This window comes from Drosophila sechellia, chromosome 3R (genome assembly GCF_004382195.2).
Source record: "Drosophila sechellia strain sech25 chromosome 3R, ASM438219v1, whole genome shotgun sequence".
In the NCBI taxonomy this organism is placed as follows: domain Eukaryota; kingdom Metazoa; phylum Arthropoda; class Insecta; order Diptera; family Drosophilidae; genus Drosophila; species Drosophila sechellia.
In genome coordinates, this window is record NC_045952.1 from 9,573,935 (window position 1) to 9,589,847 (window position 15,913).

A 15,913-nucleotide genomic window follows, 5' to 3' on the forward strand; every position below is an offset into this window, starting at 1 on the left:
ACTGTAAAATTTGTTTAAGATGAGTAAAAAGTTATTATGTCTATTAGGAAAAAATAAAATTTCAGTTCTGTTTGTTTAATTTTCACGGTACTTGTTTTCCGCCAATTTCTTAAAAAAAAAGACATTTTCAACGACTTTGATTATTATATCAGATTTATGTTTATTTTTCATGGTTTTCTATGGTACAGTAATTGGGTAAATTGTGAGTACTTTTTTAGTTTATGTTTTTAAATTGAGTAAAAAGCTTTTATCTCATTTCCGACGATTCGGGAGTCAAATGAGAAAGTTCAAGTGATTCGCATTTCAAATCAGACTCGCAAAAGTCGCTGGGATCGTGGGGCGTAGTGTTCGTTGGTGGCGATGGTCTATATATCTGGAAAGGTGAGCTTAGTAACTATAAGCTGTAGAACAGAACTAGATTACCACATGGTCTACCTCTAGGCAGGGCGTATCCCTGCTGTCTCATAAACTTTGAATAAATAATACAAACTAAAATTGGACTAAACTAGTTTCGGGGATCCTCGGATCCGCTTAGCTCAACGTCAGACTTCGGGGACCCATTCGGGGCACATTTCTGGGTCCGACTTGGGCCTTCGGTAGCTCGGCGGACTTGCGTGCTCCATCCTCCTCGTCCTCGTCTCCGAAGAGCAAGGCCGCCAGACTCGTCTCAAAGGTGGACTTCTTGCGCTGCGTGGGCTTCGTGCTGATTGCCGGCGCCTTGGTGGTGGCCAGTGTGACATCGGACTTCGTTACTCCGGGTGGATGGGTCGTTGAGGTCGTGGATGTGGTAGAGGATGTTGAGGTGGAACTACTGCTACTGCTGCTAACTGGTGATGCTGATGTCGAAGGTTTGGCTGTGGTGCCCATCAGTGGCAATGCGATTGGCTGGTCCTTGCCAGCTTTCTTGGCACCTGCGATCTCTTCCTGTTCCACTTGCTCAACGTGTTTGTATCCCGGTGGGTAAATGGGTTTGAAGCCACCTTGAAGTTGTGGCTGGAAGCTGTCCATTTCAGAAGGTTTCTCCGCTACCAGCGGACTAGCTGTGGGCTGCTCCTCTTCTGGTTTCTTTTGCTCTGTGGGTTCCACATCAGCCCGGTTAATGTTGTTCTTCTCATAGATCGCCTGATCCGTGGTCGATGGCAGAATGTTCCAGTTACTCGGCGCCGCTGGATTTAATGCTGCAGCTCCACTGGCACCACCTAGGCTCACACTTGGGTAAAATGGTGCCATGAAGTCCTTCTCGAAGTTCTGGCCACGCAGATCGAAATCACTGCTCAGGCCCTCCTCCGTCTGGGTGTCCTGTCGGATCTCGTTGATCACCGACGTGGCCAGATTGATATTGGAGAATTTCTGCCCCTGTTCGTGGCGGAATGGATTCGGCTCTGTGGGCGTGTACGCAATTGCTATGGGTGTCTCTGTCCCAGTGCCCATAGCTCCCGTAATGATCCTTGGGGCCACGAGGACTCCCGAAACAGAAGTCTGCGATTCGGGGTGGAGCTCTGAAAAGGATGGGTCTGGCTTCTCGATGGGATAGGGGAACTTATCTTTGGGAACTTGCTGTGCCTTGTTTTGCTGCTGCAGGGATTGCGGCTTTTTGTTTTTGAGAATGGGTTCCTGGGGCTGATCGCGAATCACGGAGAAGGGAGTATTCTGGTACTCAGCTGGAGCTGAGGGAGCATCGCCTTCGCTTTGTCCCTTTTCTGCACTCTTCATCGGAAAGACAACATACATGCCGCTGGGATCCAGCTTTTGCTGGCTGAGCTTGGAGGCCTCAGCTTCCTGGGGATCGTTGTCGGCCGTGACCTGGATCTCTCCTGCGCCCGTATCATCGCCAGGCAGGCTCACAGCCTTCTTTTGGGACTGCAGCATTTGTAATGTGACCACTGGCTCTAGTTTCGTCTCCTCCGCTCCCTTGCGATCCTTGCCAGGTGTCACGGGCTGTGGCGGATCGTTGATCACCAGATCTTCTTCCTCGAAGTCTGCAGCTGCCTCGGCATCGATCGTTTTGTAGGGTTCCGATGAAGGTGCATGTCGCTCAGCGGGATAGCCATCAACGGATCTTAATGGGCCAGGGCCCTGGGGGCGACGGGGATACATGTGATCGGGAAGATAGGGCACATTCTGTCCTCCATACGGGGGAAGTCTGTAAATTCTCCTATTAACATCTCCTCCTGGACCGGGCCCCACGGGATACTCCGAGATGCGATTCATGGGATATCGCTTCTGCATCATTTGCTGATGCTGCTGGTGCAAAGGCTGACGGCGATGGGCAAACTGAGGTTGCATCGCAGGATTATAAGGACGTTTGGGACCGAGACCACCTTGCTGAGGCAGACGGATGTTGCCCGGTTCCTGCTTTAAGGCAGGTGGATGTCCGCTGGAAATCTTGGCATTCGGGCGGAACTGTGGCAAAATATTTGGCAGATTGCTTGGACGGGGTCCGTTTTGTGATTTCCGGTTGTACTCGTTATAGAAGTTGGAAGGTGGCGGAGTACCCAGTGGTCGCTTGCCAGGAGTCGGTGGCGCATGAGCTGGCACTGTGGTTGGGTATCGCGGAGGTGGCTCCATTTCCAGAGAGGGTTGCTCGCCAGGCTGTTGAGCAGGGAATTTCTATGGATGAGGATTTGAATATATTATAAAACGATTATTTGATTATACTAAACCAGGGACCTACCAATGGTTGTTTCTGCTGGCTGAGGTTAAGCACTTCGTGCTGCTGGATCTGCACACTGGCGCTGCCAGGAGCTACTTCATCCATGGGCTTGGGAAAGACAACAGGATTCGAGTGCTGAATTTGCTGTAGACTTAATGGTTGTGCATGGCCATTAATGCTTGGTCCCGCCGGAGGACCTTGCATCACAGCGGAGGAGGGCAGTTCCAATGACTCTTCTCCCTGGGCTGGGAAACGAATGTTGGTGGAGACAAGAAGTTCCTTGGTATCCTCTCCCTGCATCAAAACCGGCGGAGTTGGCTGTGGTTTCTGTGGGGTCGAAGATTGCTGTGGTGGGTAGGGATGAGAATGCTGCTCGGGTTTGGTCACGGGTTTCTTTGATGGTCGCTTGTTGGAACCGATTAGGGGAAGCTGTTGATAGAGAGTCGGTGCCTCTGGTGGTGGCTCTTGATAGGAACCGGTTCCAGGTGCGCCCGATGTCGCCACATTTGCGTTCTGATGGAAGTTTGAGTTCTGCTGGATGCTTGGCATCTGTTGGAAGTTCGGTGGCGGAGGCAGTGGTTCCTTGAGGGGTCTGTTAATGTTGCCAATGTCTTCGTTGATCACCTGACCATATTGAACACCTGGCGTGTCCTTGGCGGACAGTGGTTCCTTCTCAATGCTCGGATGGCCCACGCTAACCTGTTGCACCTGACTGCCGAGAACGAAAGAGGCTGACTGTTGTCCCGGCGAAATCACCACATTATTGATCTGGCCCGGCACAGGTCGGTATTGCATCATGTTCGGCTGCTGCACCTGGTAGGAGACGTACTCATTGCTGTAGTTCTCCTGGCTACCAGAGATCACCTTCTGCTCGTTGGGACTGGGTCGCTGATGTGGTGCTGGTTGCTGTGTTCCTGCCTGCTGCTGAGTTCCTGGCTGCTGCATGGCGAAGGGCGATGGCTTGGATGGTGCAATGGGCTGAATGAGATTGCCCTGGGCATCGAATCCTTGGTTCTGTTGGTAGTTCTGGGCCACATTGGATTCCTCTTCAGCCAAGCTATTGAATATATCGCTGAGTGTCATGGGAGGTTTAGGCGGAGATGGTTGCTGTTGCAGAGTTGGCGGTAGTGGCTGATGTTGCTGCTGCTGTTGATGTTGCTGTTGCTGATGTTGTTGCTGTTGGTGTTGCTGATGTTGTTGCTGATGTTGTTGCTGTTGGTGTTGCTGTTGGTTATGTTGTTGCTGCTGCTGCTGTTGCTGTTTTTCCAGTTGCTGCTGGTACGGATGCTTCTGCTTTTCCAGGTGCTGCTTCTCCAATTGCAGCTGATACTGCTGCTGTTCATATTGGTGTTGCTGCTGCTCCTGATATTGCTGCTGCTGTATTTGCTGTTGCTTCTGCATCTGATGCTGCTTTTCCAGTTGCAGCTGTTGCTGCTCCTCCGCCTTTGTGTTCTTCTGTCCCAGCGTGTGATAAACGTCGGCTGGATCCAGGTTGGGAATACCAGTTCCCGGAATGGGACTAAAGGCGGGTGGGGGCGTGGGTCCTTCGGTGAATACCACAGGTGCACTTGTGCTCGATGTGGTGTACATCTTGGTGGTTGTGGCAGGCTCCGTAGGGAAGATAGCTGCCTGCGGCGTGGCATGGTGTGTGGTGAGGGCCACATCGATGCTGCTGGGAGTTGGTCTGGGCGATGACTTCACCGGACGCTGATCCTCTTGCCCAACCGTTGGCCTGCCACTAGTGCTGGGCACCGTGGGACTGTACTTCTTGGTCGGCATAAACTTCTTACGGGTGGTACTGGTGCGCGGAGGTTGTGGGGTCGTGGAAACAGTCTGCAAAGGAATGGGGCGTCTTGACGTGGTGGTGTACTTGGCCGCCGGGCTGGTTGGAGCCGTAGTTGTAGTTGTGGTAACTGGTTTCCTCGAAGGGGGCAAAGTTCCCCGAGTTGTGGTTATTGTTGTGGTTGTCGTTGTAGACGTGGTGGTGCTGGTGCTGGTGCTGGTGGAGGGACTACTAGGATAGTAAGCTCCTGCCGTGGGTGTCACTGCAGTTAGCTTAGTAGTTGGCACCGTGAAGAAGTTCGAACTATGATAGTTGGGCGGTGGTGGTGTAACAGGAGCCACCACCGAAGTGGGTTTCTTGTTGGTTATGTAATTCTTGTTACTGCCCTGGTACTTTAAGTTGGCATACGAACTGGAGACCAGCGGATAAACAAACTTCGATGAGGAGTACTTCACGGGCAGGTTCAAAAAGTCGTGTATGTTGGGCGAACTGCCGCCACTCAGCACGATCTTCTCGTTGGGATCCAGCACCTCATTGGCCTCCGGCTGAATTCCTGCCGGTTTCTTGGCACTGAAGTCCAGCTGACCAGACACGGGATCCTGGCGGGCATAGTACGGTTTTCCCTCGTTGAAAATCTGATTGGGCAGCACATAGCTTGTAGAGATGACATCTTCCTCGCCGGAGACGTCAGCACTCCTGGCTTCCAAGGGCAACAGGGCCGATGGAGTCTCGGTGGTGGACTCACCGCTCGATGTTGCTGCTGTGCACAGCAGCAACAATAGTGTCAGCAGCAACCCTGAGTTGCTACTGCCTCCCATTTCGATTGGCTGCAATGAGAGAAACGAAATTAAAACTTTTTGTTTGAATCGCAGACCTTCCGCCCAAGCCGAAACCACTCTTGATTTCAGAGTCTGCACAAGGCCGCTGTCACTTCAAACGCTTTGACAACGGACCGCTTCCACATTTATGGTGCGAAAAGTGCAGCCAGTCGGCTGAGATTGCTGGTGTTGCTGCTTCGAGTCCGGACACTCGGCAATTTGTCAGCAGACCAAGCGCCGTCGTAGGTTGGCTTAATTGAGACATGACCGTGTCTGCTTCTTAGCGAGAAGTGTTTTGGCCAAAACAAAGAGCCCAGTACTATTCGTTTGTGGCCTTCGGATGGGTTATGATTGCTGATCAAAACATCGGCTGGCAGTGTCGCTTACAATTAACAACACAACTGGTGCACTCCCAATTTGGCACTGACTCTGGTCGACAAGTGACTGCATGGGATTGCTTTGATTTTCATAAAAAGCTGCTGCAATAGTTGCGGCCAGCAAGCAAATAAAAGGAAAAAGTGAAATTTTACCAAATGTGAGCAGCCAGTTTTTGCAGCGAGTGGAAAACCCGTCTGGGAGTTGTGGCTTGTTGTGGTGGTCGCTCATTGTGGTGGTTATGTCAAACGAGCCAAATGCCAGCCGCTGGCCTAACCAACACACGTTTGCTATTGTCTAATGCTCAGCGATGGCTGCAGAACCACAGAAAATGAGCCAAAAGAGCCAAAAGATCCGAAATCGATTGGGCCGCCGCCAGTGCTTTCGATTCGCCGCTTCTTCTGCCGTGACAAGAAATTCACTTTCAAATACACAGTTCAACTTTCATTCAATCAAATACTACATCGATAATGTCACCCAGCCGAAATACCCAGCGCTAATTATGACTGACTCAACGGCGGAGAGCAGCCATAAGAGCATCAATGTCAAATCCATTCAGCCAGGAGCGAGGCTCATTATGCGCTTAATCGCCGCGTACTGTCAATCAAGCCATGTAGAAATTTATTCAGATAGCCGCAGACACACTGCTGCTCACTGGGATTCGAGCAGTTCGAGCAAGAATCCCAGATGAAAGTGCAATTGCGGCAATTGGCAGTGGTGTCTCCAAATTGCCGCTGTTATTATTATGGTCTAGATTTCCTCTCGATTGCATGCGGCATGTGCCACCACACGAAATCATTGCGATCAAAGTGCTTGGCCATTTGAGTGCAGCGTGTTTTCTACCATCTACCAACTTTCATTTCAATTGTCAATTGGCCAGCGATTGTGTGCTTTCTTGTGTTCTTTGATTTCAGACAAAGTGTTATGCAAATGCTAAGCTTGCTTGCCTCAATTTTGCCTGCCTCGTCGTCGATGGGCTGTAATTCATAAGAGCGAGTGGAAGAACTTGTATCAACAGACTGGTTAACTGGGTAATTGGGTCGCAATTTAGGAACTTGTTTGCTTTTTCCATCACTTTATTAATGTCCACATCGCGCATGCTAACACGGCCAAGTTCGCTTTTATCAGTATGCTAATAAAAAAGAACAACCCGAAGAGCAGCGGCATGAGCAGATTCCACAGAGCATCCTCCTGTAGAACTTCGAATGGCGAATGAATGGCAAACCTGTCATGGATTGGCTGGATTGTTGAAAGAGCACGCGCCCGAAAGCGATGAAATGCGTGAGGCAAACGAAAGACTCAAGACACAAACTTCTTGTCAACAAGTCTTTGAATATGCGAACACGGTTTCATTGCACATTTGAGCCGCACTTGATTGCCACTTTCCATTATGAGTGCCGCCGATGAAGGCGGCCTTTCTGGGCGGCCAGTGCTGCATTTTCATTTTCATAATTTACGCATCTGGGTCACTGTGCTAATTGTTTGTAATTATTATTCAATATGTTAGGCACCGCTTTCTTGTCGCGTAGAAAGTGCTAATTTAATTAAATTTGAATTTTGAAACGAGTTATTGGTCGCGATATTCCAGTTCCAAATTTGGTGGGTTCAACGAACCCAACCCAATTGCTAACCCACTTCCTGGGCAAGGAAGTCTGCGGATTAGCGTTGTCACTTCCCTGCCGCACTTTCCTTTCCCATTACACAATTCGCCCTGCTCTCTGATTAACTCATTCCGGACGACCGGACGCGGTTCCCACAATAAAGTTGGCATAAAGTGCATAAACACCACAACTTTCCCCTGCTCCCGCCCGCTGCGAAGTGTCGCTCTTCAGAGGAAGACACCCAGAAAAAGTCGCACGTCTATTACGGACCACAGCAATTAGGTGTAGGTTTTAATGGCACCGAAATAGTGGCAATCAAAAGCGTGGTAAACATAATTACGACGACAAAACGAAACACATAATAGCGAAAATGCTTAATTCGCCCCCTGCGGCCAATGTTGACAAAAGAGCAGAGCCAGCGGAGTCATTAGACACCCGGGCCAATCTCGAAAAGGGGCTCCCAAAAACCCTAAGACTCAACTTAAACTGTCTCTGGCGAGCTAATTTTTAAACCAGATTCGGGGGATTGATGGGGGGGACTCGGCGCTTTCCTACATTTCTTATTTCTTTCAATGGCACGGCCAGCAGCAGCTGCAACTTTCACTTTTGGCAGTCAAAAATTTCTCGCTCAGCTTCTGAGTGCTGTTGCCTGTGCTGCGGCTGTATGTGATGTGGTGCGGCGCCAGGCAGAGAGAATTATTTATGGCTTACCGAATTTATGCCCCAACTTTAACCGCAACGCAACGGCAAAAGCAGCCAAACCAGAACGGTAGGACGCAAAATCAAAAAAATAAAATAATTAAAATCAGTGAAATTTTTGATTGCCCCCTTGGCACCGCTGTCCGCCGTATGAGGCAACTTCTGATCCCAAATACCGAGGAAGCCAGTCTTCTTCCTGCCCGCCGGTCTGCCTCACGTTTGTTTCACTTCTTTTCCACTGTTTCTGTTGCTGTTGCTTTTTCGGTGAATCAGCCGGGCAGATACCAGATGCCAGATACCCAATACCCAATGGTGGTACCACAAAATAAACCAACAACGTCTGCGAGCGAAGCGGCTAAAGCCCGTGTACGTAGCACAGCTGACCCCGTTAGCGATCATTGGACAAACAGTCGGTGGCGAGTGCGACTGGAATGTGGACGAAGCCTGGCTTGGAAACCCTATGCTTGAGGCACATAAGTACACAAATAAAAAAGGCTAGCATAAATGTTAAAGTTATTAAAAAACTGTATCTTTATATCTCTGGCTTGTAACTTGCCGCAATTGATTAATAGCTTAATCAGTCGAGCTCATCACTACCTTTTTCAACAGTGTACAACGTGCGTCAGTTTCCCGACCCTAGGCAGTTTCCATTTTGATGGCCTTAGGTTAATACCATTCCCAAAATCGCCGCCGTCTTAGTCATTCGAATTTAATTTGCATTTCTTTCTGGCGAAAAACGAGAAGGCGAAACAAAACAACTCGAGAAATTTCACTTTTTAAGGTGCGTAATCGCTCTTGGCCACCACACACACACCCATAAATCCCGGCTATGATCTCTGGGGTCTGATGTTGCCTGATGTTAACTTTAACAAATGTTGGCAAGTGCAAACACCTTGGCCAAAGTCTCGTGAATCATTCGAGTGTTGCAATCACACGAAATTTCGAGCAAATTCCCGCAAACCGAAAGCAATCAACGGTCAAGGAAATCCGTGATCGGATTTCCGCTCTCTCGCTGGTGAAGATAGAAAGTGACGCCCACATGCTAAGTGCCGATTAGCATATAGAAATGAATAACCCCATTGGCCAAAACAGGCGGAATTCCTTAAGGCCAGAAGAAGAAGACAAATAAATACATACATAAATAAATAACTAAAAGTCGAATGTCTTAAAAATCAATAAACCGAAATAGCCGCTGACCGCGTCTAAAAAAATGGCAATGAAAGTCAAGGCAACGTGCCTGAAATCTTAATTATAATAATACGCATTTGCAGGTTCTTCAAAGAGAAATGGTGAAATTTTCAGCTTGCCGCCAGAGTGTGAAGTTCAAGCCGAGCACTTCAAATGCCACACACACACCACACCACACACATACACTCCAAAACTTGAATTTGTTGCTATTTTATTAGTTTTAATGAAGTCGACGACGGCGAATCGAAATTTACAACAACTTATGGCACAAAGCGAGGAAATTATGCGCTGCACACATGCGCAGACCGTATGAATTTTACAATGGAATTGCTATTATTAAAGTACTGTCCGAGCCATCAAATGGAAACTGCTCAAGTGCTGATTTGAAGAAAAAGCGTACATAAATGCTGGTCAGCTCAGAGTGACAGCTGCATAGTTGGCAAAACTTTAAATACAGCGAAAAAATTATCATAATCATAGCTATAGCTTTGTAAATTGATTTGCAATTCTAAATAATTATTACTGTATGTGAGTGATTTATTATATTTTTCACGGTGTAACAAAAGCATAAGCACGAGCTGCAGTCGGCGAAATAAAAAGGAAAGTGCCGCGGATGCCCGATTTGAAAAACAATTTCAGAGAGCAGCGATAAGGCCGATAAGCAGCGAGCGCAATGATTGACTATGTTCGCCGATGGATGTATCCCATTTTGCAGAATCGCCGCACGTCACCGATCTGGTCGGCCAATAAATCTTTCAAGGCTGTCAGTGCGTTTTTGGTGGCCAAGTGTGACTTCCTCGGCCAGAGCAGAAGCAGCCATAAATGGCCAGAGCTCGAGTGTAATTTGGTTTAGGCCTGCTGCCTCTGGCATGGCTTTTATGGTCACTTGGCTTTTTGGCTCACTTGGCTGCTTGCTGGGTTGTTTTTAATGCAATTGCAATAGCTGCGGCATTAGAAATTGCTGCGCCCGCGCGTGCCATCCAGTAAATGGGTTGGCTCCAAGTTCTGTATCTGCTTCTGATTCTGATTCTGCCCGGCATAGCTAAGCATATAGTATGATTCAATTTGGGTCGCTGGCGATGGCTATAAATCAGGCGGTGGACTCCTTCCCTATTGGGAACGCTGCTCCGACCTTTTGGGAAAGTCATAAATTAGCTAACGGTTGGCTGCCAATTGATCTCGTTATCTCCTCGTCTGTGTATTGAATAATTCGCGCCCAGTGCATAACAGCCGCCGACACGCAATCCATTGAAACTCATGCAAAGTGTGAATTCATTACCAGAATTCAATTATTTTGCACTTTACATAACGCCAGGCGATGGTCAATGAACCTGACAATTTTTCGGCCAGCGGAATGCGGAATCTCGGAAACAAGTTAACGTCAATTAGCATGTAGTCCACGATTTGTAGGTCATCCGAATTTGATGGAGAGGAAAGTAAGGCAACGCGAGATCTAGACTAAAATAAAAAGCCGTCTTTTGCAAGTTAGTTGCGTACATAATTATTCTCTTGCACAAAAAGTCAAGTAACGTTTTTCCACTATATGTGCAAGGGCCGGCGACAAAAAAAAAAGCGGAGGCCAAACAAAAGACTTAAGGCACGAACTCGTCGTGTGGGTTGCTGAGCCTGCCCTGATTTCCAGCTGGTGACCAGCAACAGCCCGCTGCAGTTTGCCTATTTTTTGTGCTTTGTCGAGTGCAGCATGCTAATTAGCTGCAACCGTAATGGCCGACAAGCATTCCTAACCGCTTAACCCACAAATCTTACCCGCAAACTGGCTGAACCTGGTCGATATCCTTGGCTGCGATGGCCCTAAGTATTCCACAATTAGTTGATTGTTTGGGAAACCAATAGAGTTCACACTGGCACACTCGCGGCGAATGGAAGAGCTCACCGGGCACACACAACAATTACCGTTGTTGCGATTTCCGTTGACGGTGCCGTACGAAATTCGATTCGATTTTCCAAACACGTCTCGCACTTTTCTTTTCTCTCGGCTCGCGTTCAATATTGAATTTCTGGTATTTGCATTTCTGCCGCGAAAGAATCTGAAGAGAAGACCACGACGCGACCGTTGCCATCAACGGCCAGACACTGAATGAAGTTGTGCGACGACAAAAGAAATTTTTATTAAAAAGAAAGCACTGCCAACAGGTAAGACGGCTGGCAGCGGTTACAAACGGTTAACAGAGCCACTGTTAACTTGCAAATGCTGTTGGAAATTCAAAAATCAAATCTACTGCAGTGGAACATTTTAATTGTTGACTGCAATCAAAGATTTTACGAACCGCTTCCGAGGTTACCCCTATAATAAGAGCGAAACTGTTTCGGTTCTAGTGATAAGAAAGTTGGATAAAAGCATTTCAGAGCCTAATGTCTTAATTGATCAAGAAAGTTTCTTCCCAGAACATAATTGCGTACTTCCACGCCAATAGTTTGGCCCATTCATTTCGTGTTTGCAAACGAAAGCTGACCAAGCACAGCTATTAAGACAGAAACTTTTTATTTGGAAAATCGGACAATTAAGCCCTAATATCTTATATAAAATCGCATTTAATGGGCAAAAAGAGGTGCCTAACGACTTAAAGCTCGTACTTAACTGGCCGATGTTACGTGCATTTGATCGACGGACCAGCAAAATATTTTGGTGGCTCTGGTCCAAAAAACGCCACCGAACTTCCAAGCAGCAAGCAGTGAAAGCGGAAGCACTTATTATTCTCCGTATTTTGCACCACTAAAAAAAAAGTGATGGACAAAAAGCTGGAACGACAACAGCAATCAAAGCACTACATATAATTACTTCATTCAGAAACGCAACCGGAATCGGATTCAGGGCCACAAAGTTTTCAGCCGGTGGCAAATAAAAATTCGGCATTCAATGAGCGGAGAAAAGCTGCCCGTTATCACTTTCGGATCTTAGTTATCCAATCCTATGTTTATTCGCCCGATTTTCTATAATTTTATTGACTTCTTGCATAATGAAATATTTCCTTTGTAAGAGAAATAAATCATTACAACCGAATATGAGTCGAATTTTTAACTAGTAATCAGTTCTTAAGTTCCTAATATAAAGTAGTTATGAAAGTTGGTGTTAATCTTATTATTCTTTTTTTGTCTTTTGAATCCAGCCGGGATACTAAGCATACGCACCTCGGGAGATTTGCTGCTCGCTGAGATGGAAATGAAGGAAGCTAACCACTTTTGCAATTAACACAAATTCAACTCACTGGGCTTAATTAAATAAATAAATTTATTCCGTCCACTTTTTTTATATACTACATTCTGCGTACAGTTCAAAGGTGCTACAGAACGATTTGATTATTTCTTTGCTGCTAGGCAGCAAACAGTCACTAGAGTACGCACACTCTTCGAGGAGTCGGTGAAATTCGTCCTTGGATCACTTAGCGCGCCTGGTTAAATGGGTTGTCCGGGGACTTGTTCCATTCCTTCATCAGCAGCTGCTTCCACTGGGACATGCGAAGGGAAGGATTCTCAGCCTTAATGCGGGGCAGATTGTTGGCTTCAAAGGTCTTGTAGGCGGCGCGCATTCGCTTCTCGGGATGCTTGTCCTCTTCGCTGTCATTTACGCTACAATGGCATGAAATAGAAATAGGTTAATATTGATAAAACAATGTGCCAAATAAGGTACTCCCACCTGAGCAACACGAGGGCCTCGTCAATGTTGGACGCCACATCCGTGTCGGCCATGGATCGGTTCAGATTCTCTTCGATATGGTTTTGGACCACCACTCGCGCGGCCATCGGCTTGTTGGCCTCGTTAATGGCCTCAATTACGCGCTGCTTCTTCTCCATCTCCTCGAGAATCATCTGGCGGTTGATCTTGGCCAGCGGCTGCTTGCGCTGAGTGTTGATGGAGGACATTTCCTGGTCCAGTAGCGCTTTGGCCTCAGCCTTCCGCTTGGCCGCCTCCGCTCGCTTGCGCTCCTCCTCGTCCTTGCGCTGTTGTTTCTTGGCCAGATTCTTGTCGTCATCGCGCCACAGGCGATCCTCCGCCTCCTTGCTCTTCTTCTCCTGCGTGGCCTTCTTGGTGGCCTCCTTGCGCTCGCGGGCCTCCACCGCCTTAGAGTTGATTCCCATTTTCTTTGGCATTGTGTCCTTTATAATGAATTCCGATCCTAAAATGTTGTCTATTTTTTTATTGATTTTGAGCCAGTGTGACCAGGCTGCGGCGCAAGAATGCTATACTACCAAAGCGTAACGAAGAAAAAATACCAGAAAAATATATAGCTCAAATACATTTTAAATGTCTTATAAATGCATTTAAATTCTAAATTGCGAAATATCTTCTTATATGAATATTGGTTAAAATTGTAGAACTAATTATAAATCATTTTATAACTAAAAATAAACAAAGAAACAAATACCCATTTTAGTGGCCGCATTTGTATGTAAACATTCTCCGCCTGGTCTCACTATAACCTAAGGCATTTGTTTTGGTTACTCCACATTGTTATTAACAACAAATAACAATCACATGGATATTCTAAAAGCTGAAATAGCGCGAAAGCGCAAGCTGCTGGAGCAAAAGCAGCTGGTGGACGAAAAGAAGAAGTACTTCAGACGCGGTGACCTGAACGCCAAGAACACAGAGGAAGTTCTGCAGAAGGTGGGCTACATAAAGCAGGAGTCCGTCGAGGCACAAGGACAAACGACGGAGGGCGCGTACAGTTTTGTGGCCGATGGCCAGAACATATTGCCGCGCACGGAGGTCATTCGGAGGCTTAGGGAACGCGGCGAACCCATCCTTATATTTGGCGAGACGGAGCCCGAGGCCTTCGACCGATTGCGACAATGCGAGATTTCGCAGCCAGAGGCCAATCGCGGTTTCCGTAACGATTTCCAGGAGGCCATGGAGCAGGTGGACGCCGCCTACCTGCAGGAGATGTTCGCCAACACACCCACCACCAAGGAAGACAAGAAGTCGGACTTCGCTGAGCTCGACGAGTCCGTGTCGTGGGAGAGCATACAGACAATGGCTGAAAATATGGGCCGCAACAAGGACTTCGATATGGATGTGATCATCACCCTGCTCACCTTCCTGCTCAAGCTGTGGAACGACCAGATCGCCAACTACAGCAAGCACGAAAAGATGTCCACAAAGGTGAAAATGACCCGCGTCATCTACACGCAGACTAAGGAGTACGTGAAGCCGCTGTTCCGCAAGCTAAAGCATCACACCCTGCCAGAGGACATTCTGGACAGTCTACGAGACATCTGCAAGCACCTGCTCAACCGCAATTATATCACAGCCAGCGATGCCTACCTAGAAATGGCCATCGGAAACGCACCTTGGCCCATTGGTGTCACTATGGTGGGCATCCACGCTCGTACGGGTCGCGAAAAGATTTTCTCCAAAAACGTAGCTCATGTAATGAACGATGAAACACAGCGGAAGTACATCCAGGGTCTCAAACGACTGATGACCAAGTGCCAGGAGTACTTTCCCACCGATCCCTCCAAGTGCGTGGAGTACGTCAGCAAGAAGGATCGCGAATAAACTTAAGCTTTATGTTAGTCATTATTGTAATACCAATATCAAGCGTTTAACTATATATGTAGAGAGCAAGGGAGGTTCCGCGGGGGTTACATTTTTACTTCTTTCCCAGTTCAGCTGAGCGCTGTGATGACTTCTCCACGGCGTTTATTAAAGTAGACCTGAAAGCAAAGAAGAAAGCAATAGACCAAGAGTGTAAGGAACAACTGCATGGTTACCCACCTGAGGTTCCCCTTTTCCAGTTCATGAACGCCTACTATTGTGGCGCCACCGGGAGAGCAGACTTCATCCCGAAGCACCGCCGGATGTTTGCCAGTGAGCAGCACAGTTTTGGCCGCTCCCAGAAGCGTCTGAGCCGCAAACTGAAGAGCCATTTGACGCGGGACGCCCTGCTTGACGCCGCCATCGGCCAGTGCCTCTATGATGGTGTAAACAAATGCCGGACCGCATCCAGCTACCCCGGTGACGGCGTCGATCATGGACTCGGGCACCTGTTGTGCCAGTCCCAGGGCGTTGAGCATTAGGTGAATCTTTTCCAAGTCGTGATGCGAAACGCGTGCGTTGCCAGTGTAAACAGTGCAGCCCTCGCCCACCTGCACGGATGTATTGGGCATGGTGCGTATCACCTTCAGCTCCGAACTGCCCATGAAGCTGAAGGCCTCCTGCAGCGTTTGGAGGCTGGTACCCGTGAGAACCGACACAACCAGCTTACTGGCATCCTTGGCCGACGGCACGTGCTTGTACTTAAGCTGTTCGGCGCACGGCGTTAGCATGTGCGGCTTTACGCAGATGAAAACTATATCCGTGTGCTCCAGGACCATGCAGTTGTCGTCGCAGGTCACAGCTCCCAGATCCCGCCAACGCTGCAGGTTCTCAATGTGGGGACCGGAGACCTGCACCTGGCTGGCCTTCACGATCCCACAGCGCACCAGTCCGGAACCTATGGCGAAGGCCATGTTTCCGCCCCCGATGAAGCCGATCTTTTCGTCCAACTTGGCCATGCTTAAGGAACTCTTTGAGGTTCTAGAGACGTCTTTGCCCGCTATAGTAACAGGCACTCCAGATGATTCTGAGCAATTGATTGATGTTAGATAACTTTATGGCCCTCGAGCTTGTCCTAGTGTCAATATTTGAGGTGGCTGGACTTTTATCGCTCCTCTAATCAATAACAGCTGCCGATTGCATGGGCGTAGCTAGACAAAACTATTTTAAGGGGCTAGCGCCTTAATAAACGAAACCCCTTAAGTACTCCCCTGAGCTTTGGTGTGACCAGATATTCTA

General features: G+C 48.1%; 4 protein-coding genes across 4 annotated transcripts; 1 reads left to right on the forward strand and 3 right to left on the reverse strand.

Moving 5' to 3' along the window:
* Positions 1 to 140: 140 nt before the first annotated feature.
* Positions 141 to 11,189, reverse strand: LOC6620507 (trithorax group protein osa). Its single transcript, XM_032722206.1, has 3 exons — positions 10,885 to 11,189; positions 2,675 to 5,263; positions 141 to 2,610 (listed from the first exon to the last, which is right to left on the reverse strand). The coding sequence occupies exons 2-3, from the start codon at positions 5,252 to 5,254 to the stop codon at positions 532 to 534; spliced, it is 4,659 nt and encodes a 1,552-aa protein (XP_032578097.1). The 5' UTR covers positions 5,255 to 5,263; positions 10,885 to 11,189; the 3' UTR covers positions 141 to 531.
* Positions 11,190 to 12,349: 1,160 nt separating this feature from the next.
* On the reverse strand, positions 12,350 to 13,302 carry LOC6620508 (coiled-coil domain-containing protein 124). Its single transcript, XM_002044677.2, has 2 exons — positions 12,773 to 13,302; positions 12,350 to 12,705 (listed from the first exon to the last, which is right to left on the reverse strand). Exons 1-2 carry the CDS (start codon positions 13,225 to 13,227, stop codon positions 12,519 to 12,521), a joined length of 642 nt encoding a protein of 213 aa, XP_002044713.1. The 5' UTR covers positions 13,228 to 13,302; the 3' UTR covers positions 12,350 to 12,518.
* Positions 13,303 to 13,550: 248 nt separating this feature from the next.
* Positions 13,551 to 14,671, forward strand: LOC6620509 (pre-mRNA-splicing factor 18). The gene has a single exon (XM_002044678.2). The coding sequence runs from the start codon at positions 13,613 to 13,615 to the stop codon at positions 14,633 to 14,635; it is 1,023 nt and encodes a 340-aa protein (XP_002044714.1). The 5' UTR covers positions 13,551 to 13,612; the 3' UTR covers positions 14,636 to 14,671.
* On the reverse strand, positions 14,633 to 15,845 carry LOC6620510 (pyrroline-5-carboxylate reductase). Its single transcript, XM_002044679.2, has 2 exons — positions 14,855 to 15,845; positions 14,633 to 14,793 (listed from the first exon to the last, which is right to left on the reverse strand). Exons 1-2 carry the CDS (start codon positions 15,631 to 15,633, stop codon positions 14,730 to 14,732), a joined length of 843 nt encoding a protein of 280 aa, XP_002044715.1. The 5' UTR covers positions 15,634 to 15,845; the 3' UTR covers positions 14,633 to 14,729.
* Between the last annotated feature and the right edge of the window lie 68 nt (positions 15,846 to 15,913).

Excerpts from the sequence above, each read along its gene's own strand:
- LOC6620507 (XM_032722206.1), bottom strand. The coding sequence starts at position 5,254 with ATGGGAGGCAGTAGCAACTCAGGGTTGCTGCTGACACTATTGTTGCTG. Across the intron at positions 2,611-2,674 it reads GCCAGCAGAAACAACCATTG|AAATTCCCTGCTCAACAGCC; the intron begins GTAGGTCCCTGG and ends CCTCATCCATAG.
- LOC6620508 (XM_002044677.2), bottom strand. The coding sequence starts at position 13,227 with ATGCCAAAGAAAATGGGAATCAACTCTAAGGCGGTGGAGGCCCGCGAG. Across the intron at positions 12,706-12,772 it reads GAGGCCCTCGTGTTGCTCAG|CGTAAATGACAGCGAAGAGG; the intron begins GTGGGAGTACCT and ends ATGCCATTGTAG.
- LOC6620509 (XM_002044678.2), top strand. The coding sequence starts at position 13,613 with ATGGATATTCTAAAAGCTGAAATAGCGCGAAAGCGCAAGCTGCTGGAG.
- LOC6620510 (XM_002044679.2), bottom strand. The coding sequence starts at position 15,633 with ATGGCCAAGTTGGACGAAAAGATCGGCTTCATCGGGGGCGGAAACATG. Across the intron at positions 14,794-14,854 it reads CTGGAAAAGGGGAACCTCAG|GTCTACTTTAATAAACGCCG; the intron begins GTGGGTAACCAT and ends CTTTGCTTTCAG.